Source organism: Tupaia chinensis, unplaced genomic scaffold, assembly GCF_000334495.1.
Source record: "Tupaia chinensis unplaced genomic scaffold, TupChi_1.0 Scaffold000634_1, whole genome shotgun sequence".
Classification (NCBI taxonomy): domain Eukaryota; kingdom Metazoa; phylum Chordata; class Mammalia; order Scandentia; family Tupaiidae; genus Tupaia; species Tupaia belangeri.
Window position 1 is genome coordinate 3,652,392 of NW_006160154.1, and position 26,003 is coordinate 3,678,394.

A 26,003-nucleotide genomic window follows, 5' to 3' on the forward strand; every position below is an offset into this window, starting at 1 on the left:
GCTCGGGGTCCTTGTGAAGGCCCGCTGCGACGGGCTGAAACTTGGACCCCAGCTAGCTTGAAAAATAAAAGCCTCTTTTGCAGTTATATTGTCGCTGTCTTTTCTGTGTCTCCATCAGTTAGACCGATCTCTGGACCCTTACAACTATTATTCAGAGAAAACTATCAAAACAAGTGCTACCCACCAAAAACAATCAGTAACCAAAGAGAAGTTCATATAGAAGGCAGCAGGAGTTGGTAGTTCAATGAGGAGCCGGATGGAGAGCTTGCAGCCAGTAGTTGCCAGAGGCACCTTGAGGCTCTGAAGCCAGACAGCCTGGTAAGCCCTGATGGTGCCATGCAGCACTCTGCAACACGGAGGGCATCACTCACTCTTCTAGGCCTTCACTGTCGTGTGTGCAACGGGGAAAACAGGACCTGTTAATGGGAACTGGGCTGGAGCTTTATAGGCTATCCATGTCTGTGACAGGAACACTTTCATGTCACTGTCCCTTGGCTTTTCCTGCATAGTCAATCTCCTTTATGCAAGCTGTTTAAAACACAGTGTTATCTGTGTTTTAAAGAACTTCCGATGCCCAGGAATTAGTAAGAAGAGCCAACTCTGACCAGAAGGACCTGAATGGGAGTGTGCGGAGACCTGCCTTTTATCTGGTGAGGTCCCTACACATTTCTTCTGTTTCACAATCAATACTCACTTACCCAATATGCAGGGCCAAGGCATTGTACTGAAATACAATACAGAGTTGACACAAAATTCACACGTTAAAACTTAAAATTCTGCCAGCTTAAAAGTTATTTTCACAGACACTTTTTTTTGTCCTCTTTGCTAGCAAAAAATGTATTGATTGAATTTAGTCACTAGAACGTTGAAAATCAAGTAGAAAAAGAAAAATCCAAGGATAACAGAAGTTATAGGTTATGTTAAGCAATAAATAAACAAATAAATAAGAAAAAGAAAGGAAAGAGAAAGAGTCATGGTTTCCTGGTAAAGGGTGATTTCCTTTTTTGGTGTAAAGTGATCAGCATGTCTTGTGGCTTCTATTACTTAGTATTACGAAAATTATACAAAATGCTCATTGGTTTCTAGTAAGACAGTATGCAGCCTAATGTAGTAAAACACCATAACTCACAGGAATTACTTATTCCTGATGTACGAAAGAGAACAAGAAAATTTAAAAATTACCACTCTTCCCATAAGGGCATTTCTCTTTTTTCTTTTTTTTGGAGAGGTTTTTGCTATAGGGCGCGTGTGCTCGCCAGACAGAGACAGAGAGACAGAAAGCGAGAAATCACTCCCCAGGGGGGATGGCCATATCGCACTCCCTTCTCCTCCATTCTCTTCTTGGGATCTTGGGCACGCATGCACATGCGCGGTGTGAGTTTAAGCCACCGGGTCCAGGACGTGAACCACAGTCAAGTACGCGGGAGTCCAGTGACATAGCCATTACGCTATTAATTTACCAGACTGACTTGATGGTCTTACATTACATGAATTATAACATGCAGGCTAAACTCTTATACGACTCAAACATTTTCTTTTTGTGTATCTATTTTTTAAAAATATTGATTTGTATTTTAGCTTCAGTTCATTGCATTTCAAATTCTATCATTCTATTTAGTTCAAAGTTCAACCTTTCCATGTTGCTAAACAAAGTACACTTGAGTAGTTAAGTCAAAGGGTGGGTGCCTCTGACTTCTACAGAATGCTACCTGTGTCTGGGAATAGATGGGCTACATTTGGGGAAAGGCCTCACCTTCCTAAGAAGACAGAATCTTAACAGAATGCCTGTTTACATATTTCTCAAGAAGACCAAAACTTATAATAATGACCATGTGTTGCATATGAAATTTTGTAGTTAATCAATATTAAGTAAATTTGTTTGAACAATCTAAAAAAAAAAGAAAGAAAAAGAAAGTAAGCTACAGGCTCCCAGACCCGATCCCCATTCAGCTGGCAGGCACATTTCGTAGGGAGCCTTCCCTAACAGAGGTGGTGTCTGGTCTTCTGGTCTGATTCAATTTCTGTGTGTTTCCTTAGCTTATCACTTCCCTCAGCACTCTCTCACCCCCATGCTTCTCATCTAGTGGTAATTTAGAGGAGGTCACACACCTGGTTGCAGAGATGACAAACTCACTAGCTAAGAGGATCCAGAGGGAATTACCCCAGGAGCCCTCCAGTCTCTAGCTCCTGGGTCCTGGTGCAGGTTGTACAGGGCCACCTTTGGGCAATTCCACTTCCCAGAGGGGGGATCCTATTGTACTTCTCACAGGATGCCCCATATATTATTCTTCTTTATTTTTGCACCCTTTAAATGCCTGGTTAGCAACAAATACTCAGTAATTGTTTACTAAGCTTAAATGAATTAACATCAATTAACCTAAGACTTTTTTCATTCTATCTGAATTAAATCACAACCTAAGGACATGACAGCAGTACAGTTTAATGAAAGAATATTCAGCCTTAGGCTGAAACAATGGTGAGGCTGAAAGCAAGTGTTCTTGGAAGCCCCTACACAGGAGGATGATGGAAGGTGGTATTGAAGGGCAAGGGCTTCAAGGGCAACTTGGCTCAAGGTAGAGTTCTGGCCTGCTTAAGTGAAGCCCCAAGAGTTAAATTAGCTTCTGTAACAAAGTGCATTCCTAATAGTTACAGGTATTCCAGTGCCTCTTAAGTCAAGCTGCAGAATTTATCTCTGATATCCTACAGTGATGAATGTTATGTTCTGCTTTAATGTGCATTTCTTAAATAATTCTATTAATTTACCCGACTGACTTGATGGTCTTACATTATACGAATTATAACATGCAGGCTGGCCCTGTAAGTGCAGTGGTTAAGCACTATGTGCAAAGAGAGCTAAATTCCCAGTGCCCTGAAAAATGTACATGTGCCCAGGATCCTGAAGGGATGAAAAAAAAGGAGGAGACATTGTAGCATAACTAGAACCCACGGGGGAGGGGGAAGGTGAGCTTTCTCATTTTCTCTCTCACACACACCTTCTGGCATTAAAAAAAAAAAAAAGACGAAATAATCTGTTTTACTATACCTAACAGGACACTGGCTATGTGTAGTAAAAATGGATAATAAATAAATGGGAACTTTAATTATTATTAAAATAATAATTAAAATAATTATTATTAAAATAATAATAATTATTTAAAAATAATAATAAATAAAATTAAATAAACAATTATTTAACAGAACAAGTGGGAACTTGAAAACATTTGTGGAAAAATTAAATTAAAGCATGAGTTTATTGGGCTTCAAAAATAATTTTGAAATCCATACACACTTTTTTCATATTATACATTCCCCATAAACTTTGTGAAGACCCCTCATATATGAGGTGTGTAGAGAAAAGGCTCTAGAAAGAACACAAACCATCTCAGGCAAATGAACAGCATCATTCATTGAAGAGCCGTGGCTTCCTTCTACCTGCTAACAAAGACTCTTTGATCAAGCAGAACAGAGGCCAGTGAAGCAGGGCCCCAGAGGTCCGGATATGAGCATGGTGGGGAGGAGGAAGCTGAGCAGGTGGCAGAGGCCAGGAAGTCGCCACACACCTGAGCAGACATGCAGACAGGCGGGCAGAGAGGAGGTGAGATACTAGACACACTACAGAACACTCGGCTATGTGTATGTTTTCTTTAACATCATAAGAGAGTTTCGCAACAATATTTAGGCCCAGAAAATATATGAAATATGTATGTGACATAAAAACTTTCCAAACTAGGTGCATGAAAGCATGTTCTCAATCTAATAATCGCATTTTTTTATGACACAAAAAACATTTGACTTTTTTGTCTTTTTTTGATATTCACAGATTAACTCATTTAACAACTATTTATTGAAGGCCTGTGCACCAAGCCCTGTAATAGGTGGTACAGACGCAGCTACGAGTGTGACATTGCCCTCCCCTTATAGAGCTTAAGGCTTTACTGGGGACAGAGACCATCAACCAATAAACGAAATAACAGATGAGCGGACTTGAAAGAGATTGTGGAAAAATGGAAATAAAATACAAGTTTATTTTGGTGTACAAAAGTCAAAATCATGTATAGTTTTTCACAATACACATTTCCCAATAAAATTTTTGAAAACCTTTCAATACTAAAATTATGTCAAGAAGTAAGAATGGGTTCAGAAGAAAAACAAAGCAAGTAAGGGGGTAGTGACAGAAGTCCCTCTAACTGTTGAGGTAATGAAGAGGATCTTTAGTATAAACTTCTGAACCGCCCACTGAAATTCACCAAAGGATTTCCTTCCAACAGCAGTTTTGCTTGTCATGCTATTAGATGTTAATCAGCTTATCTTTCAATATTTAATCTATCTGGGGGAGGGGGTTTCCTCCTAAGTCCCCTACAAATGTAAAATACACTCTGGGATGGGCACTTGTAAGCTAAGGGAGGTCCTTAGAGCACATGCTGACATTTATACTGAGCCTCCGCACACCCAGAGGGCACAGATGCTGGTGCAGTCAGGCAGAAACTGTCCTGTGTGAATGCTTCTCTGCCCCTGGAAAATCTCATTTTGTTAAGAAAAATAATAAAAGCAAAGAGACATTAAAAAAAAAAATTAGAAGTAACTATCCAACTCCAGCATGCATCTGCTGTTATCAGGAGCTGGTCATGCCGGCTTTGCTGCACAATGCCAATACTTAGAAATCAATCAGACTCACTTGTAAGCTAAGGGAGGTCCTTAGAGCACATGCTGACATTTATACTGAGCCTCCGCACACCCAGAGGGCACAGATGCTGGTGCAGTCAGGCAGAAACTGTCCTGTGTGAATGCTTCTCTGCCCCTGGAAAATCTCATTTTGTTAAGAAAAATAATAAAAGCAAAGAGACATTAAAAAAAAAATTAGAAGTAACTATCCAACTCCAGCATGCATCTGCTGTTATCAGGAGCTGGTCATGCCGGCTTTGCTGCACAATGCCAATACTTAGAAATCAATCAGACTGCATGAGTGGATGTTCACTGCATGCTTTAAAACGGAAAGCAATAACTATTAATTTCTCAGTGCTATAAAACAATGCAAAGTGCTTTTTCTGTTTAAGTAACTATGTACACATTTTGACAATAGGGAAAATCAATCAAGCTATTGTTGAGCAATGACTGTTTATTTAGCTTTCTGACTTTTAATGTCAGCTGTACTTCTGCTGACAGACAGGGCTTATTGCTCCTTGATTGCTGTCATGTTTGTACTGTGCAAATAACACCAACGGTAAAGCTCCATGCTAAGCACCTTGGCCGATTAGGTTAGTAATCAGGTTATTAAAACAATAAAGATAAAAGCATTGATGCTTATTCCTAAGATGCTGTGTCAACAAGACACCAGACTGTCAAAGGAAACTATGTATTTCGGGTTGATTTGAATAAACATGTCATCTTTTCAATTAGAGCATTCTAAATGGAAATGAATTTGCCTTGTGAAAGAGTAGCTTCCTATCATTAGAACTGTTCAGCAGAAGGGTTTCCTATAGCCCTTCTGTAGAGGTCTCGTCTCTCATTCAGGAATCGAAAGCTCTTGGCTTGGGAGCTTCTTGTGCTGAATTATACAAAGTGGCTGAACTGTTATAGGGACAGTGGGTCTAGTGCTTGCTTCTTGGCTACTGCCTTCCCTGCTTGGATCTGGAGTGGGGGGTTGAGGGGAGGAAGGCCTCTCAGCTCTCTGTCATCATAGCAACATGACTGTCTCTCCAGCAGCTGAAGTGGGAACAGAGGGGTCATCCCTGGCATTCTGCTCACTCACGCTGGACAACACCTACTGAGTTCACGCCATACATTTTTCTTCCACCAGTCATCTTTTCATCCTGATTGCCCACTTACTTAGTTTCCCACTCTCATCTTTTACCAGGTCACTGTCCACACTGCGGAACCTTTTCTTTTCACACCCGGGCCTTTATTTTTTAATTTTTAAAAAATTCATCAGAGTGCACACACATGTGCGAGAAAGAGAAAGGAAGAACTGTCCACAGGGCTCAGTCATGCCATCATCCCCTTTCTCCAGTCTTTCAGCCTGCCAGGATCCAGGACACATGCATACACCTAGTATGTTTTCAGGTCGCCCTGGCAGGTGACTTGAACTATGGGGAGCATGTGGCTTCCAGCTTTACAGTCCTATATAGTAACGACTGCACCACAGGAACCTTTATAACTCCACCTTTACCACTGCCTCCTCCTAATCCATCTGTCTTTGGCAGCCAGTGGATAATGTAAAACATAATCTGATCTTGTCACTACCTGCCTTAAAAATACTGTCAGTGATTTCTCAAGGTCCTCAGAATAAACACCAAAAGCTCTACAGCGACCACAATGCCTCCCCGACCTGATGTCTGGTCCCCTCCTCAGCCTCATGCTGAGGCATAATAATGCACCTTCTCCCTTCACACCTGTACCCTCCACCCGTCACCACAGGACCACGAATGGCACTGGAATGGCTGCCAGGACACAAAGAGATGTGGCAAAGTTGCAGTCATCAGTGGCAGTATCATTACTGACAATCTTATGAAGGGTTTTTGTTTTGCTTTGTTTTCAGATAAACTTTTTATTTTAGTAAAGTTTGGTATTTCCTGAAAAGTTGTGACAATACAAAGTTCCAATATATTCTAAACTTGGCCAATTTCCCCTGCTCTTACTATCTTACTATGGTATAGCACATCTAATAGAACTAAGGAAGCAATACTGATAGACTATTACTAACTAACAGGATACTTTATTCGGATCCCCTTTGTTTTTATCTCATGTCTTTTTCTGCTCTAGAATCCCATCCAGGAAACCCTACTAGATGTAGCTGCCATGTGTCCTTAGGCTCCTCTAGAAGGTGAGTTTCTCAGATTTCCCTTGACAGTCTTGAGGCCCACTCCTCAGGTATTCTGTAGAAGCATCTCTATTTGATCTGCTTTTCTCATGATAATATTGGGGTTGTGGGTTCTGAGAGGAAGACTACAGAGGTGAAGGGCCCTTCTCAGCATATCACAACAAGGAAACAGAATACCACATGGCTGGTCATTGTTGGTGTTGGCCTTGACTACCTGGCTAAGGCCGTGCTTGGCAGATTTCTCCACTGCAAACAGGGCTACTCCGTTCCTCCCCTTGCCACGCTCTGCTCTTTAAAGGAAGTCATTCTCACAGCCCACACTTTTGGGAGTGATGTTTTTCTTCCTTAGGCCAGCCCCGGGGTGCAGTGGCAAAATGTTGTGTGGGCTGACCAGGGCTCAAAAGCTAAGCCTGCAGCTTAGAAAACATGCCAGTATGCGTAAGCACTAAGGATCCTGAAGGGATGGAGAACCGGAGGAAAAAGGATTGCAGCATGACCAGGTCCCACTGGGAGATTCACATCCCCTGCCCCCATGCATGCACCTCTGACATAAAGAAAAAAGAAAAAAAGAAAAGAAATATTCCACTTCTTTGAACGAGGAATACCTATGTAAAATACTTAGAATTCTTCTCTATGGGAAATTTGGCTATTTTCCTCACTCATTTATTTATTTATTCAATCATTTATACAGTCAGCCTTTTTATTCAGGGGTTCCTCGGCTGTGGATTTCCACCAAATGCACAGAGGGAAAAATGATCCATTGTTTCTGTCCTATAATACACAATTAGACCTACAATGGTTGTATCTATGCGAACCTATTTGTCCCTATTCCCTAAACAATACAGTATAACTATTCACATAGCTTTTATACTGCATTAGGTGTTCTAAGTGTGGTAAAATGATTGACAGTATACGGGAAGATGTACACAGGCTATACAGAAATACTACGCCACTTTTTTATAAGGAACGTGAGCGGCACTCGTGATGGATTCTGGAACGAGTCCTCTGTGGATAGCAACAAACAACTGTTTGACTCATGGATGTTCACAATATCTTCAAACAGTTCATAGAAAATACATATTATGAAAAAACTATGCATGGATTTCAAAAGTTTTTTATACTAAAATAGACTCACAGTCTAATTCCATTTTGCCACAAACTTTTCGTAGTCTCCTCGCATGGTTTACGTTATATTCCAGTATTGTGCTATTTGGTTGCTCAAATCATCCCAGCTTTGGCCACTGGGAGCTCTGCCAGTTGGCTCCTGATTCCCTGTGACAAATGCAGCCATTATCGTATTTCTGTGGGTTTGCTCACTTTCTGGCACAACGAGATGTTCCCAGCTCACCCTGCACCGTCCCTGCTCCATGACTAGAACTGGCCATTTCTCCAAGGATCTCTACTTCTTTTTACTGGAAAATGGTGTGAACCCAACATGTGGGTGCTGGATGTGCTCAATGCCACTGGGACCAAGAAGGTTTTTAAAAGAAAGAGTAAATAAATACCTTCATAAATTGTATTCAACTGTTTGGAGTATGGGGGTGGTGACCTTTTGGAGAATAATTCTCTGGTTTGTTTGTCTAACAAAAATATTTAATAAGCTAGAAGAGAAGATGTAAGATAATTATGGCAAAAGTGAATGTCTTATGGAAACCATAAAGTTCTGCAGAAATGTAAGGTATTATGATTTTAATCAGCTTAAGGTAAGGCCCTGTGGGCTTCTAGACTGTGGTTCCATGAGTCAGTTTGGCAACATGGAAAAACAAACTGAAAGGAGTTTCAGTTTGCTGAGAACTGACTCATTTACCTACTGTTTCTTTTCAGTTTATCTGATTTTTTCCCCCCAAGCCCTAAGTTATTACTTTCTATCTCTACTTGCATACTGCTTTTGGTCAGAGAAACATGAAAATAAAACCAAGAGTTTCATTCTAGAAAATAACAGAGAAATAAAGTTGTTAAATATAAATAACCTCATGGAATGCTAAAATCTTGGATCTTAACTTTCCCTCCCCCCATGAGATTCTTTGTGGAAGGGCTGAAGGGAGAGAGCACATGGAATGCTGTAACCACGGGCAGAAACACGAAACCTCACTGGGGCATCACGTTTCCTGGGCTGTGCTGAGAATCTTGCCATGGAGGTCACCAGGGCTAAAAACGGCTGTAAACTAGGTTGAGAGCTTTGTCATAAAAGTCTAAAAGAGCTCATAGAAAAATGGGTAAAGGAAGACTTTATTGCTGATCAGTGAAGGTCAGGCAGCCTCATCAATGTTAACAGGAATAGTTAGATTGTGACACTGGAAAAAAGACTTGGGATCATTAAGGGAACCACCAAGTCTCAATATGCAGGTCACTGACCTCTTCCCCATTCTAAAGACCAGGTCAATTTCAAGTCGGAATTTAAGGATCAGCAGAGAAAGAAGACATGGGCAAGACAGCATGGGAAGACTATGAACCCTACGTTTCAGCATTTCTAAAAATGGAGACCATCTGAACTACATTATCAAGGACTAAATGAGGTAGCACAGAGGAAAACACCTGGCTCATGGCAATTTTTCGATCTATGGATTTTTTTTCCCCTGATTTTTGGAAGATAAACAAAATTTGAAGCTAAAAACTCAGTAAGGTCAGGCCAGTGGGTGGTGTGGAGGTTAGAGCAGCTGTATCCTACATGGCTGACTCCTCAGTTCAAATCCTGACCTGGTGGCTTGAAAATCGTACCAGGTGCCTGTGTACGTGTGCCCAAAATCCCTAGAGGACAATGGAGGAGAAGTGACTGTGGTGTGGTCATCCATGGGGGATGATTTCCCATTTTCCTTCTCTCTTTCTTTCTTTCTCTGTCTGTCTCTGGTGAGCACACATGTCCTATAGTAAAACTAAAAAAATACCAAACAAACAAACAAACAACAACTCAGTAAGGACTATTTGCCCAAGAATTTTAATAATATGAAACACAAAAAGAAATAACTGTTCAGAGGAAGCTATGTAAACTGCAGGAGTAATTCACCTGTCATTCACAAGCTGCTGAAATAATATAACTTCTATCTCTAATATCTATATAATTCCATTCTTCTACTTGTAGTAAGATATAATCCTGCTTCCTGTGCAGACAAAATATCATTTCCTTGCTACTCACAAATCTCACTACATGTTCATCTTCCCAGAAAACTACATTTTCTGAAATGATTGTAATGGAAATTGAACTTTAAATCATGCTCACCATATACACTTTCAAAAATGTTAGTATATTGGGACCAGCAGTTAGCGTAATGGCTATGTCGCTGGACTCCCAGGTAGTCCACCGCAGTTTGCATCCTGGACCTGGTGACTTACAATTCATGCCAGGCGCGTGTGCGTGCATGCCCAAGATCCCGAGAGGAGACTGGAGGAGAAGGGACTGCGGCGTGACCATCCCCCCTGGGGGGTGATTTCTCGCTTTCTGTCTCTTTGTCTTTCTCTGTCTATCTGGCAAGCACACGTGGCCTATAGTAAAAACCTCTCAAAAAAAAAAAAAGTTAGTATATTGTATACAATAGTAAAATAAATGAAAATGCCATATCACCATGGCTTATTTTAAGCAAAAAAGTTAAGTTCTCTTATTACTCAGAAATGTGATACTTAACGTAAACCAAAAAACATTGTGGGGGTATAAAATAAACAACTGGTTTTTTAGAGAGAGGTTTTTGCTATAGGGCACGTGTGGTTGCCAGAGAGACAGAGAGACAGAAAGTAAGAAATCACCCCCCAGGGCGAATAGCCAGGCCACAATCCCTTTTCCTCCATTCTCCTCTTGGGATTTTTGGGCATGCACACACACGTGCCCAGTGTGAGTTTCAAGCTGCTGGGTCCAGGACTTGAACCACAGTCGACTACATGGGAGTCCTGCGATGTAACCATTACACCATCTGTTGGTCCCCACAGCCCAAAATCTTAACATCTACAACAGAATACAGAAAGAGTTAAACCTCGCCCTTGAATTCTCAGCAAATTGAGAATGTTGGTTTTAGTGCTCTCCTTGGCAGCACATACACTAAACTTGGAATAATAAAGAGAAGATTATCATGGCCCTGTGGAAGAATGACATGCTCATTTATAGAGCATCCCGTAGTTTCTTCAACAACTTACTGCATCTTTCAGCTAAAAAAGAAGATTGTGACTGTTCCCCACAAAACATTAATGACAAATGGCTAAAATGAGTATACTAATTACCCTGATTTAATCTTCACACATTGTTTTCTTATACTAAAAAATTGCACTATATCCCCACAAATACGTACAATTATATGTTAATATAAAAAGAAAAGAAAGAGAAAGGGGACCAACAGGTGGTGTGGTGGCTAAGGAGCTGGACTTCCAATGGCTGACCACAGTTAAAATTTCAGATTTGGTGGCTGGAAATCATGCTAGGCGTGTGTGTGTGTGTGTGTGTGCACGCGTGCATGTGCGCACTTGTATGCACGTGCATGTGTACCCAAAATCTCAAGAGGAGAATGAAGGACAAGGGATTGAAGCATGGCCATCCTCCCTGGGGTATGAGTTCTTACTTTCCTTCCCTCTGTCTCTCTTTCTTTACCAAGTACACACACCCCATGGCAAAAACCTAAAAAAAGGAAAGAAACGAAAACAAACTTGGTCTCAGTCAAGTACTGCCATAATTTGTTTAGTAGGGGATTAAATTACTAAATAGTATGCTTATATCTTTATATAAACTATGAAATGTTTAGAAATAGATAAGGATGTGTCGCCAAGCTGTCACCTTCTGACTAGCCATTACTGTGCACATGTGCATGCACACGAACACACATACACACCTTCAGTCATTGATTAAAAAAAAGGAGAGACAGATTAAAGTGCTTGTAGTCAGGTCACATTCGCCTCCCCTAGGGAGATTAAGGGACTTTCCCATTTAACTTCCATGTTGTCAGTAGCAGATGCAGTTAACTACAAAGCCAATTTTGTTTTACCATGTGACTGCTTATCTTTTCCAAGGAAGTAGATACTGTTTTAACCACTGTTTAGTCATCTTTGAATGATATTTAGGGAGTGGAGAAGAAAATAACATAGATTCTTTAAGAAAAGTCCCTGCTACTGCTATAACTTGGATTTTCTTTCTCTGAAGATCCCTTTGTATTAGAGATCGGTAAAGAAAGACTGCTGAATAAACACTGCAGCCAAAGATAGAGCACAAAGATCCATGGTTGCCTAGCAGTGGCCTTTCACTGGTGATTGTGAAGCACGCAACAGGAAGAACTGGAAGTGGAGGAATCTATTCTCTAAGACTTTCACTAGGTGGGGTTCTGGCCACAGTGAGGCTCATCTGAAGGTGGGGACCAGAGCTCAGGAACTGAGTCCCATTCCTAAGGGAAGTCGCCTTCTGAAAAAGATAAGGAATCTCAAAGTTCACCTATGTAGTAGCATTATTAATAAAAGATCAAGGGAATTCCTTTTTTTTAAAAGAAAATTGGTAGGTATTTTAATAAAACTTAATAAAAGATCAAGGGCATTCCTTTTTTTTTTAAAGAAAATTGGTAGGTATTTTAATAAAATCACTTCAAGAATATAATGTTGTAAAACGAATACAATGTGCTCTAAAATAATTTTTCTATTGAATTAAATTTTAAAATTGCCTGTCATTCTGTAACAATATATTTATATTCACAAATTCTGAATGAAAAGTAAACACAGCTTTCCATTTCTTACCCAAGGTAGTTCACAAGCTCACTTTGAAAGGGATTGAGTTTTGGTTTAATATTGCTTTCGATAAAAAAACACAATTATATAGTCCTTCAGAATAAGATTACTTGTTTATTTAACAAAATATTTACTGATGCTCTGAGATAAATTTCACCAGTAACAGAAATATTTTAAAAAGAACATAAAAATGCATGCCACATTATTTCCCTTCTCTTTCATTCTCCTCTAGGGACTGTGGGCACTCACACTCACATACCTGGTGTGATTTTCAAGCAACTGGGTCCAGGACTCAAACCACAGTTGGCCATGTGGGATCCATCCACCTTAATGTCCATACTATCTGCTGGCTCCATGCTGCATTCTTAAAAGGTTAAATTCTGATTGTATCTGTATTTTTACAAGTCTCTACTATTTTTTTTAAACATTTTTTTAACTGCCAGAGGGCATGTGGCTCACTAGAGACAGCAAGAGAGGGACAGAAAAGGAGGGGCCAGCATCCTGAAATGGAGCGTGGTAACACCACAATTCCTTCTCCATTTTCTTTCCTGTTGTGATTTTGGGCATGAATGCAAAAGCACCCAACATGCTTTTGAAGCCACAGGGCTGGGTGGGATTCAAACTTGAGTCAACGATGAGGGCTCCCTTAACCACAAGGCTATAGGGCCAGCCCCCAAAACAAACCAAAAGAATCATTTGATATATGGTGTATCTGGACCATAATGAAGTACAACTTAATGCAGTTTCCACCGAGGTAGGTAGAAGTGTTTTTTACAATCAAACAGCATCATTGCTTTATCAAAGACAAATGGTACTATTAAGATATAAAGATGATCCTTTAACAATATAAGCTTGCAAATTAAAGTATGTCCCGGGAGCAAAAGGCACAGTTTTTAGTTACATCTAGTAGAGTAACAAACCATAAAATCATTACTTTCTTTCATCTTAATAAAGGAGATTTCTCAAACGAGCTGTTTTTAATTCTGATAGTTCTTTATTTTTTTAAAATATATTTGCTATGTGTTGCGAACCTGCAATAGATGTCATCATGGGAATAACAAAAATTAGATAAATGCATTGAGAGACTGACAGTGTTTCACACCCTTGAATTATGCCAGGTCAAGAATAGAGGAAAGAGTTGCAAAAGGAGACTTTTGGCTTCTCTGACTGTGTATCATTCAAAGAGACATTTTGACTTTATGAAGTAACTCAAGAGTTGGGTCAGTCCATAATCTAGTGGTTAAAAGGAATGGATCTCACAGGGCTAACTACTATTGAAATCCTGACTCGAAAAACACACGAGGCACAATCCATGTGCATGTCCCAAGTCCTCACAGGATGGAAAAATGAAGAAGGGACTGCAATGTGACTGTGTGCCACTCCACTGGGGGGATGCTTTCTCTCTCTCTGTTTCTCTCTGCTATGTGCATGCATCATGTCCAAAATCCCAAAAGAAGTAACTGAAAGAGGGACTGTGGCATGATCTTCACTTATGGGGGTTACTTTCTCTTGCTCCATTGCCTCCAGTGAGCACATGGACCCTCTGAAAAATTTTTGAAAATGAAAAAGATAGCTCTCAGTTGATTAGAAACAAAAGGAGGTAAATATAAGAGCTGTAATTTGGTCAGGGAGGTCTATCATTTGAAAGGGGTAGTTTGTCTTTCACAATGTAATTCTTCACATTTATCTAGTAAATAACTAAAAAACTATAAAGCACCTATAAAAAGTTACATTTGCAAAAAAGAATAATACTTCCTAGATTTTGTTTTTAGATTTTGCTAAAAGGTGAGTATACTCGCCAGAAATAGAGAAAAGGAGAGTAAGAAAGCATACACAAGGCCATGCTATAATCCCTCCTCCTCCATTTTCCTCTTAGGATTTTGGACTCACATGTACACGTGTCTGGTGTGTTTCTCAAGCTGCTAGGTCTAGGACTCAAATCACAGGGTTGGCCACATGGGATCCAGCATCTTAGCCACCGCATCACTGGTTGGCCTCATATTTGCTTTTCTTTCACGAATCTCAGTAATTTCACCAGTCATTCCTAGGGATATCCCAATGTTAAGCCCGTGGGCCACATATAAGGCATTCTGTTTGAGGTACGGGCTGGCTTTATGAGAAAGTGAGAAACCATACCAGTCTTCTCTTACAATTCTGACCCTATAAAGTGACAATGGGCATAACTTCCTTGTGCATTCCCCATTCATCTTTGACATGTAACAAATCATGTGAATTAATAAGAACTGACAGAACAATATTTTTAAAAAATTAAAGTTTAAAAGAAGAATCATTCTATTGTTGGTGTTAACTGGAATCTAAATACTTTATCTCTAATTTGAACTATGGGGTTTGTTTTTCTCTCATGGTTATGTGAATTTTAGTGCAGAAAATATTAGATTTCTTAACACCAAAACGTTTTGGATGAAAAACAGAATTTTGAGAGAGGTCATTAGCAACATTCTGGAAAGCAGGGTAAAAAAATCCCCCAGCCAAAAGACAAACATTAAAAAGGATTAAAATTTTTTTTCTTTTGATTGAATCCTATGAAAGCTAATATTTATGTGTGGAGGGCATTTAAATTCTGGTCTCAAAAAGGATAAGAGCACAGTTACTGGGGCACTGTACCTGACAGAAATATCTGTATGAGAAAGTAATTCCAAGTATATGTAATATATACTACATAATATATAAATACATTTGTATATTATGGCATTATGTTATAAGATACTAATATATTAATTATATAATAATATTTAATATAATCACATATAAATATATAATAATATATAAATTTTTAATGAGAAATAAAGGTGGCGAAGGGGGAGAAAAGGAAAGAGGGAGGGAGACAGACTTTTTTCTTCCTAAGATTATTTATTTCTTCTAGTAACAAGAGAAACAGACAGACAGACAGTACCCCCAATATGTTCCTGATGCTGAGATCCACCCGCAGGCTTCAGCCAGCCCTGGATCAGGGCAAGCGTGTGCCTGGTGTAATCAGAGATGCCTCTGGAGGCCAACCTGCAACCTTCCCATGTGGGCCAGCCTCAGAGTACAGTGTTTTACCGCTACAGCACCATCTGGCCCCTGTATAAACATTTTTGACAGTCTCACTGTGTCGTGATCCTCCTGCTCCAGCCTCCAAGTTAGCTAGAACCACAGGCATGTGCCAGCATCCAAACCCAGGCCTCCATGTGGGTCCAGACTCATGCAGTGGAACCCTGTATGTGTGCCACTGTGGCTGGGCCTAAAAGTGCATAATTTAAACAATCAGTTAGCTTGCTAAGATAAGCCAATTAACTTCACTTTTGCCTTTTGCCTGGTCTATAACAGCCTGCTAATGAGATGTCCTGTGTAACAGACAGGTGAAATGGCACAAACCATCAAAGAGCAAAGTGTCTGCTGCCAGAAGTCCTAGGCTCGGATCTTGGTCCTATGACATAGACAAGGACTTGACCTGGTTCATCATCTATAAAACAGAAATAATGATATTTCCTACCTCACAGAGTCACTAAGAAAATTAAATATGTGAAAATCACTGAAGACAGTTCCCGGAAGTAACAAAGTTCAGTAGGGGTCAAAAGGAATCCACTAGAAAGAAAACTGAGGTGGTAGCGACATGCAGTCTGGAGAGAGGACAACTCTGAGGCATAAGCCACCGATAGCTACATAAACCTGCAGGATGGCTGGGCTGCCCGAGTTTTTGTTTGAACTGCTGTGGCACTGAGCAGATCGAGCCTGGATGAACGCCTTCCCTGCTCACCTGGAAAAGTTGACTGAATGAATGCAAGCTCCCTAAGAGTGAGACTTAGGGCTACACGTCTCCCACTTTTAATCATGTCTGGCATATAATGAGCACTCAACAAATATCTGCTGAATAAGTGAATGGCTACAAGGCAAGGAACTGGAGTTATGCTAGAAAGTGGCTATAGGCATTATATAGATCAAAATAACAAACATTTAAGACAGACCCATTACTCTTAGGACCTACTCAATTACTGCAGTGAAAACAAGACTTCTTCAGTATTGGAGTTATTTCCTAAAAACGATTATATCAGATAGTCAAAAGGCTCAGCTGCAAATATTACTGTCAATATATTAAGAGTATCCACTATCAGTTATATCCCCCCCAATATTATTCATGAGAACATTTCATAAAAATCATAATGTTCACTTCTATTTATAATTAAGTTTTCAGTAAAAATACTTAAATTTAAAAATGACATAGAAGAATAAGCAAATAAGAAAAGATCTAATTTCGTTCTAATTTTCCAACAGGTAAAAAAAATATGTAATCTGGGAACGGCCCGGACCCCCGCTCCGGCGGGCCTTGGCCCGGGGCTCACGCCCCCTGCGCAGCCGGGGGCTTACGCCCCTGCCCGGCATCCCTGGCTTCTCCGGCCTCTGGCCTCTCCGGCGCTGGATGGCCCGGAGGCCTTAAACAAGGTTGAAGAGCTTGCAACTTGAGAAGATGACGGTTACCAGCCCTGCATTACCTCAGGGGAAAACAAGAACTACTCTGCCATTCTTAAGGAAGCCAGATACCCAAGGACAATTCACACTGCAGATGCCCACAACATCATTCCTGGTAACTACAAGATGACTGCTGTGCCGCATCAGCTGATAATCGAGGGACAAACATAGGAAAAATAAAAAAAAATAAAAAATAAAGAGAGGAAGAGGAAAAAAAAAACATATATATGTGCATAAGCAAGAAAGTAGAAGTGGAATATTATTGATGATAACATGCTTGATTGGGTCACTGTGCAGTTTATTCTAGATGGGAAATTACATTTAGTACGCTGTGATGATGCTCAGGGAATGAATGTTAGGAAAAAAAAAAAAACGAAAACAAAAAACAAACAAAAAAAAACGGTAAAACTATTCGTACCATTTAAAAAAAAAAATGGATATTTGATGGCTGCAGTGAGCGGTATGGGCCCAGTTGGGTTCTACTTTATAGTATGCTCTTTTTACCCAATGGGGTTTAGGCCTAAAGTCAGACTTGAGTTCATGTAGAGGCATGTGTCAGCTGTGATAACTATTGGAGAGACTTAGACTAATTAAGATCACTGACAGATCATTTGGGGAGGGGGGAGGCACGGAGGGCAATCGTGGATGCCAGGGACAATGTGGGAGGAGGATGGGTCATAACAGAGGGAGGGGGATGGGGAATCTAGGATGGTAAAACAAAAGGCAAGGTATGCAGGACACAAGAATTGGGAAATTATTTGCTGAGAACATATATGTTGACGTGCTTGATTGAGCCAATACACAGTTTATTTTGGATGGAAAATTCATTTGTGTGTTGTGATGGTAAAAAAAAATAATTAAAAAAAAATAAACTATTAAAAAAAAAAAGAGAGAGAAGTTATACCAGAAAAAAAAAAAATCTGATACTTTCGGATTTATTAAAAATGTATACTTAACCTTTCAGAAGAAGAAATAAAGGAATAAAAAATGTGTTATCTAAGCTAAAAATATATATATATTATAACTTATTAAAATCTAAAGGCAAATTTTCTGAGAATTTATAACAAAATTACAAATTTGTGACAAATTTAACAATTTCCTATTAGAGTGTCAGTATTTTCAAAGTGAAAGCATGAAATTTTATCTTGGTACTCAAATAAATCATTGTGACTAAAAATTATTATTTGAGATACAATGAGATAGATGTTCACAATAAAATACACAGCTAAAGCATCTCTTTAAGAAGAAAAAAAAAGTATGAAGAAAATATAAAATAGCTTTCATTATAGATGGTACAAATGCATAACACAAACTGCAGGTTCCAAAACACCTAACTCATAAAACTTTGAAAAAGACAGAGAAAGAGAGGAAGAGAAGGGGACCAGACAGGTACAGTGGTAACACAACATTCTGTGAGGCTGACTGAGATAGGAAGGTTCTAGAGAGCTTCTTGAACACACCAGTGAGTGGTGTGCATGCCCATGATCTGGGACCGAGGCTGCGGGTGGACTGAGATGTAGACCTTGTGGGGGGTGTGCTTGCTTTTTTTCTCATGGAAAATAGAAATGAGTAAACTTTAAAACACACACACACACACACACACACACACAGAAAAGTTCCCAATCCTGGTTTTCTTTTACCTTGAATCATGAGCATGGGCTCCTTGCCTCCGCCATGGGCCAGCATCTCCCTGCGATAGCGCTCCCCTGCGGCCCTGGAGAAGAAGGAAGTCTGTAAGATACTTGCTCTCATGGCCTGCTGGGCCTCTGTTCCTCCCACTTGTCTTGAGATTCTCGAAGAAAGCCATACTGGTGTCATGTATGTAAAAGCTGCCACCACGTGAACATTTCTTGATTATTTTCTTGCTTCTAAAAACTTAATTCTGATTTTCAAAGCATTCTAAAGTTAATACAACCAGGTGTGATGTATTCACTGCCAAAGGATAACTATATTGGCTTTCTGTTTTGTTAGCAAGCAACTGCTCTTCCTAGAATTATTACACTTGCATATTACAAGATAAAATATTTTATCTTATTCTCCATAATTTTTAGGATTATTTTTAAATGAAACTTGAAATTTTTTGTTATTTTTACTTTCTAAAAAGAAGTTGAGATGACCTAGCAAAGAAAGAAAAATAACACTAAAATAAAAGTGAAGGAAAAGGAGCTGGTGGAAGAATGTCAATTATGCCAGAAAATTCTGGCTAAAGTAACAACTAATGGACCACAAAACTCAGCTCCTGGGTGTGCTTTCTATCTCTTAATACTCTTTGTCAGCTGGACATACCACTGAGATACTATGTTCTAGGAGGAATACTGTCTACACAGTATGTAAAGAAGGGTTTCTTTACTTTTTTTTTGCCATAAGGTACACGTACTCATTTGAGAGAAAGAAGGATGGGGGAGGGAGGGAGAAATCACCCCACAGAGGGGATGAACGAACTGCAATCCCTTCTCCTCTATTCTCCTCTTGTAATTTTGGGCATGGATGCACACGTGTCTGGCATGTCTTTCAAGCTGCTACTTCCAGGACTCAGACCACATTGTTGGCCGTGTGGGATCCATGCCACCAGCTGGTCCCAAAGATGGGTTTTGAAGAATTTTTATTGGTAGAAATTCTCACCTTAACTTAGGCACCTGGAAACAAGTTAATTAATGAAAAATGCAATTCCTTCAATGCAAATGACAATACACTACGATAAGGTAAGTTAAATAAATGTTCTTTTCCTTCCATTAGTTCTGGAACATCATGATATAGGGTTAACATTGTTACTAATCAACTTCTTGATAGTATTATTGTGTCAAAAGCATGTTGATATCAAACGCTAACCTTGGTCACTTCCAAACGTAAGTGCTAAGGCACAGGGGATGGAGGCGTGGCCCTCTCAGGGGCAGGGGTGACTGGGAGTACTTGCTGGACCTCTGGCCTGGAGGTTTGTTCGATGTCTCTTGCCTGGCCATGGGATATAGCACCCTTTCTCCGAAGTCAAACGCCTTCTCCTGAAACAAACCCCTTGTTTCGGGCCTCTAGCTCCTGGCTTGCATCAGCTCAGTACTGCCTAGCTTCCTGAATTAGGCTCCTAGCCTGGCTACTTTTCAGAAGTGGGATCAAAAGGATCCTTTGACAGTGGTTAGAAATTTTCTAGTCAAGGGAGCATTTTTACTAGCTTACTTTTACATGTCCATAAAAGTATGTCAACTACATGTCTAGGCAAGAATGCACATATAAACAAGATATAAATATTTGGAAATATATATATTTAATAGCATGTGGTTTTCCAGTAAAAGTACAGTTCCTTCAAACAAGATATTTTGCATATTTTATAGAAATCTCCAGTAAAGAGTTATAATCCCCGAAATTGATTTACTACAGTCACGTTTGGCTGTAGATCTTTCGAAAATAGTAAAATCAGAAAAGTAGACCAAATGTCTACCGTCTGTAAAGGACAAAAGACAAAACAGCATGTGGGTACCAAGCTGTAAAACACTTAAAAATTCTATGACATCAGATTCAGGTTCAAAAGATTTTAGAACTGACTGTGACTATTAACTGCTGAGAAAAATCTAAATCTATCTCAAATTGTGTGAAAAGCTAATGGGGTGGAAAAGAGGCGGGGAGGAAGAAGAAAGTAGGAATTAGAAAACCTCAATTATATCTTCATATACTGTGTTAACTGTGAAGTCTTGAACAAATTACTTGCCTTCTCTGAGCCTCAGTTTCTCCTCATAAAAACTACCTGTTCTGCACAGCTACTGTGAATGTCATAAAAACTCTAAAGCACTCCAAAAACCTGAGATGCCATTTATTTTAAGCCATATTAAAGCAGTGAAGATAAGAGTCATCAACCAGAGTTGCCTGAGAGGTATTTGGAAATGTGTTTATTTGTGTGGTGAGGAGATAAAATGGTTTAAACAACTATAAAACAAGGCCATAATTACTGGTTTGCTTTCAAAGAAAGCATCTTCCAAGGAATCATAAGATCAAGTATGACTCCCCCTCAGTTCCTGTGTTAGAGGGAGTCAGGTGAGCAGAATCAGGAGGCCAAATCAGAGTAGCTGGAGCTACCCCTGCCCCTGACATGAGACCCCTACACCTCCCCATTCAAAAGCAGACCTCTCCACCCAATGGAGACCCCTGGACCTCCCTACCCAATGATACCCTTTTACTTCTCGACTTGATGGAAGGCCCCAGCATCTCTCCAACTCTGTGCAATCCCTGTACCTTCCTGCTGCCTTCTACAGAAAAAACTAGACCACACGTCTAAACGACTCATGCCCTGTGTTGGATGGCACCTCCAAGGTGGAACAGCAAAAAGTGACGAAAAGGAGGAGTCCTGCAGTCACCTACCCTAAGTGGCAACCCGTGGCCACCATGACAAGGAGCTATGCCAGGAACGCCACAGAGCAGCTACCTTCTCCAGACTGCCATAGTGTTCCTCGGAAACAGCTTCCCAGGGAAGGAAGGTGTTGCAAAAGTCAAGCACAGGGGTAACTTTGTAAAAATAACCTGGTGTTAAATTGAACAAACCAAGTTGCCAATAGCACTGCTCCCAAATTAGGAACAGTACTGAGTCGTTTGTTGGGCAATAAAGAATAAAGGAGGTGTTATGTGAGTGGAACTTCAGATACTTGTGCTGAAAGTAAGGAAGCCTTTTAAAAGTGACAGGAAGCATCAAGAGCAGAATGGAGTGACAGCAGCAGCAGTTGGGAAAACAAAAAGGACATGCAAGAGTCCTGGGAACAAAGCAATCTGGGGCCAGTCTGTGCAGTGATCACCACTCTAGCACTACATTGTAGGTGAGGGAGGCAGAAGTGCAGGGCCACAGTCAGCTTCCCGAATGCAGGAGAAGGCACCCACGGAAAGCACTATGTGAGGAGCCCACTGCTTAGAGCTTCTACTTCTCACCAGGACTTCTGAGGTAGTGGGCTTAGAATGACTATGCTTAGAGGAAGAGATACCCCAACTGCTCCCAAATTAGGAACAGTACTGAGTCGTTTGTTGGGCAATAAAGAATAAAGGAGGTGTTATGTGAGTGGAACTTCAGATACTTGTGCTGAAAGTAAGGAAGCCTTTTAAAAGTGACAGGAAGCATCAAGAGCAGAATGGAGTGACAGCAGCAGCAGTTGGGAAAACAAAAAGGACATGCAAGAGTCCTGGGAACAAAGCAATCTGGGGCCAGTCTGTGCAGTGATCACCACTCTAGCACTACATTGTAGGTGAGGGAGGCAGAAGTGCAGGGCCACAGTCAGCTTCCCGAATGCAGGAGAAGGCACCCACGGAAAGCACTATGTGAGGAGCCCACTGCTTAGAGCTTCTACTTCTCACCAGGACTTCTGAGGTAGTGGGCTTAGAATGACTATGCTTAGAGGAAGAGATACCCCACTGCCCCCCCCCGCCACCCCCTCACACACACACCCATTACCTGTTAAAAGGATCCTGTAGAAAACATTCCTTCCAAACCATGGATGCCACTGCCCTGGACATCAGGTAAGAATAATATTTGGCACCATAGCCCACAAGGTGGCTGAACCGAAGCTGCCAGGCCTGCCAAACAGAAATAGAAGCACAGGAAATAATTTAGTCTCCATAGTTTGAGAATGTTAGGTATGAGAACACAAAGGAAGAGCATAAGGAAACCTGCAAATGTGTGAACTTCAATTTCACCTTAGAGAGCCATGTCACTCACAGTGTTCTCATAATTTATACACTGTTATGAACTGAACTGTGTCACTCCCAAATTCATATGTTGAAGCTCAAGCCAGTACCTCAGAGTGTGGCTGTATTTGGAGGCAGAACCCTTAAAGAGGAGACTGCATTAAAATGAGGCTGTTAGGTTAGGTCCTAGTCTAATCTGATTGGTGTTCTTAGAAGAAAAAATCTGAACCAGGGATGTGCACAGAAGACAGGCAGTGATAACACAGCAAAAAGGTGGATATTCACAAGCCAAGTAGAGAAACCTCAGGAGAAAGAACTCTGCTTACACCTTGATCTGGGACTTCCATCCTCCAGAACTGTGACACTATACATTTCCATTGTGTAAACCATCCAATCTATGGTATTTTGTTACAGCAACTTTCGCAGACTGACACATACACAAAGAAATGTTGTGATCATGTAAATAAAATCTTCAGCACAATGCTCAAAAAAAAAAAAAAAAAAAAAAAAGTTAATCACTTTTTTTTCCAGAGGGCGCATGTGCTTATTTCATGGGGGAAGGTGTGAAAAAGCACCCCCCCACACACACCATGGGGAATAATAACACTGTAATCTCTTCTCCATTTCTCCCTCTTATCAGGATTTTGGGCATGTGCGCAATGACTGGTGCGTTTCTCAAGCTGCAAGGGCTGGGACTTTGCACATCCAGTCACGTGGGATCCAGTTGCCTTACCCATCATACAATAGGCCCAGATAATCTGCATTAAGTGAGTTTAATTACTTATTTATTTCACATGACTATCTAGAAAAAAGATAGAGGCATGGTTCACTTATTTTCAATAATTTGGTTAGAAAGTTTAGAAAGTTCTACTCTGCAATGACTATTAGCTACATGAACTGCTTTTCATTTGGGGTAGTTTTTCTAAAGCTAAAACCTTCCATGTTTTTGTCATAACTATATTTTATAACTAAGCCAAGAGGCACAGGGCAGAAGAATAAGTGAGATGGAGTTATGAAGAGGGGTAACCTAGGATCCTTTTTTTAAATAAGAGAAGAATGCAAAGAACCAAAATTACCCACCAGCAACTGAACCCCTCTGTGGCACAATGAAGAAATTGTTGGGACTCCCACCTTCTCTAAGATCTTTCTGCTGGCCTTCTAATTATGATAAAGAGACTGACACCTAATTGTTTTGTACAAGTTCAAGTTCATCACTCTGGAATTCATTTCTGTGACTCTAAGATCTTTCTGCTGGCCTTCTAATTATGATAAAGAGACTGACACCTAATTGTTTTGTACAAGTTCATCACTCTGGAATTCACTTCTGTGACAAAACAGAGAGAGGACAGCCCAGAGATGATGGCAGGAGTGCCCACAACATAGCAGGGCTGGGCTTTCCCCTACCTTCTAGCCAGCCTGGAATGCCTGGTCATTGACATCAGATGAGGGACTATGGAGTCTGGCACTGAGAGAGAACATCCACTCTTTTCGAGGTTAGTGATGTAGTTATTTTAAGAAAGGCCATGAGGGTTTCAACAGAGGACTATTCTCCACTGGAAACTGCTTCCCCTACAAATACTGTTCTCTCTCTGTACTTAAAAGCATCTACATCCTGACGGGTCAGCAGGAGAGTGACGCAAGTGCAACATGCTAGCCTATGACAGCACATTCTTTGTAACATTGCTCCAACAAAAGCTGTTGTTGGGAACACTTATGGACACATTCATGACTACAATTTTTACTGTCCTGAAACAAACCAATCTGTTATATAATCATTACCTTTCTCCTATTACATGCTTTCTCTGACATTAAAATTGTTTGAAGTTCATTTATGTATTGTGGAGGAGGGTGTCCACCCTTGACAGAGTCTCACACTGTGATCCCCTCCCCTCAGCCAGCCAGGATCATGGGCACATGAGCACATGCTTGGTGTGTTCAAGGTCAACCTGGAAACTGTACCCTAATCTTCCCATCACTTCCAGCACTTCAGAATATTGTACCTCAACTACACCCCTGCGGTTGGGCCCTGACATTAACTTTAAAAAAAAAAAAAAAAGGAAACTTAAGTTTCTTTCTCTCTCTCTCTTTTTAACCTTGATAATAATCCTCAAATAGTTCTTTTAATTCCCTAGAAAATAAAGTATAAATAACTACATTCCTCACTATGACTCTACAAACTAGGTAGTAAATTCTAGTTAAAAATATCAAGAAACAAAAATTTAAAAAATACAGTTCCTTCATTACAGATGTATGTCAAGTTTCAGGATATACTCTGAGCCCTACATCCACTTACACAGTGACTTGAAAGGTGACACCATGGTACTAATTATTCTCCCAGTGTCCTCTCCTTCCTTTAAGACGCTCATTTGTCTGGACTGGGCAGGGGGGCTATCATAAATAAGCAAATGGACAGGAGCACTCCGATTACCTTGGGCCATCATGGCAGATACACAACTATTCTCAATTTCGATCTCTTCCTTTTGCACAGATATGATTAGAAGTAAGGTGAGCACCTTGTGAGTTTGTCCTGAGGTGGAAGGCCATGCCCTTCTTCCTTGGGGGTTTATCATGTTGGCCATCTGTAAGGTTATCACCAGTGATGAAGGAGCAGCCAGTCAAGAGCATGGTTCTCTAACTCCAGGAGCTCCCACCCTCTCTAGATGGGTGTGCTTGCACAACTGTCATTTTGGATCTCTGTCATGGGAACCAGGCCTGTATCCTACCTAACACAAGATATTGCCTGATCCAGGTACAGCTGCCACTCCATGCAGCATCATGAAAGCACCAACAATGTGACACGCAGGCTCTATCTGAACTTCAACGGAGGCTTGACCTTGCTGGGAGGAGCTGAGCCCTAGAAATGTGGCCCTCATAGTCTCTTTCCAACAAGCCTCCTCAGGGCCATGAAAGTTAGAGGTAGCCTTTTCACCCTATTGGACACAAGTGGTATCTCCAAAGAAAGCAAATAGTTCAGGACCTTCTATGGATCAAATTCCAATATAACGAACTTTTGAGTAACCACATTTGTAGTCAAAAGCTAGACCTGTTGGGATTTATTTACATTGCACTGTTTTATGTGTTTCTTCTTGTTTAAAAAGGGGATCTTGTGCCAGCAGGTGGTGCAGTGGTTAAAAGTGCTAGATTTCAACATGGCTGACTGTGGTTCAAGTCCCAGACTTGGCGGCTTATTTTCTCGCTTTCCCTGTCTCTCTCTCTCTCTGGCCAAATAAAATAATAATAGCAACAACAAATGGAAATAAATAAATGAATGAATATTTTAAAAAAGTAAAAAGGGGGATACAGAGACATTACCCTCCTGACCCCAGGATCTAGCCAGGGCGGGCCAATCACAAGCCATCTACATTTAAGGTCT

General features: G+C 40.5%; 1 protein-coding gene and 1 non-coding gene across 2 annotated transcripts in view; one reads left to right on the forward strand and one right to left on the reverse strand.

Annotated features, from left to right (window-relative positions):
• Window positions 1-26,003, reverse strand: part of MIPEP (mitochondrial intermediate peptidase) — a 187,687-nt gene that overhangs the window by 22,734 nt on the left and 138,950 nt on the right. Inside the window, exons 17-18 of the mRNA XM_006159527.3 lie at window positions 22,398-22,519; window positions 18,616-18,689 (exon numbers count right to left, since the gene is read on the reverse strand). Coding sequence (XP_006159589.1) covers window positions 18,616-18,689; window positions 22,398-22,519 — 196 coding nt within the window. The remainder of the gene's footprint in view (window positions 1-18,615; window positions 18,690-22,397; window positions 22,520-26,003) is intronic.
• On the forward strand, window positions 10,821-10,927 carry LOC114009839 (U6 spliceosomal RNA). The gene has a single exon (XR_003551235.1). It is a non-coding gene; the product is annotated as a U6 spliceosomal RNA (small nuclear RNA).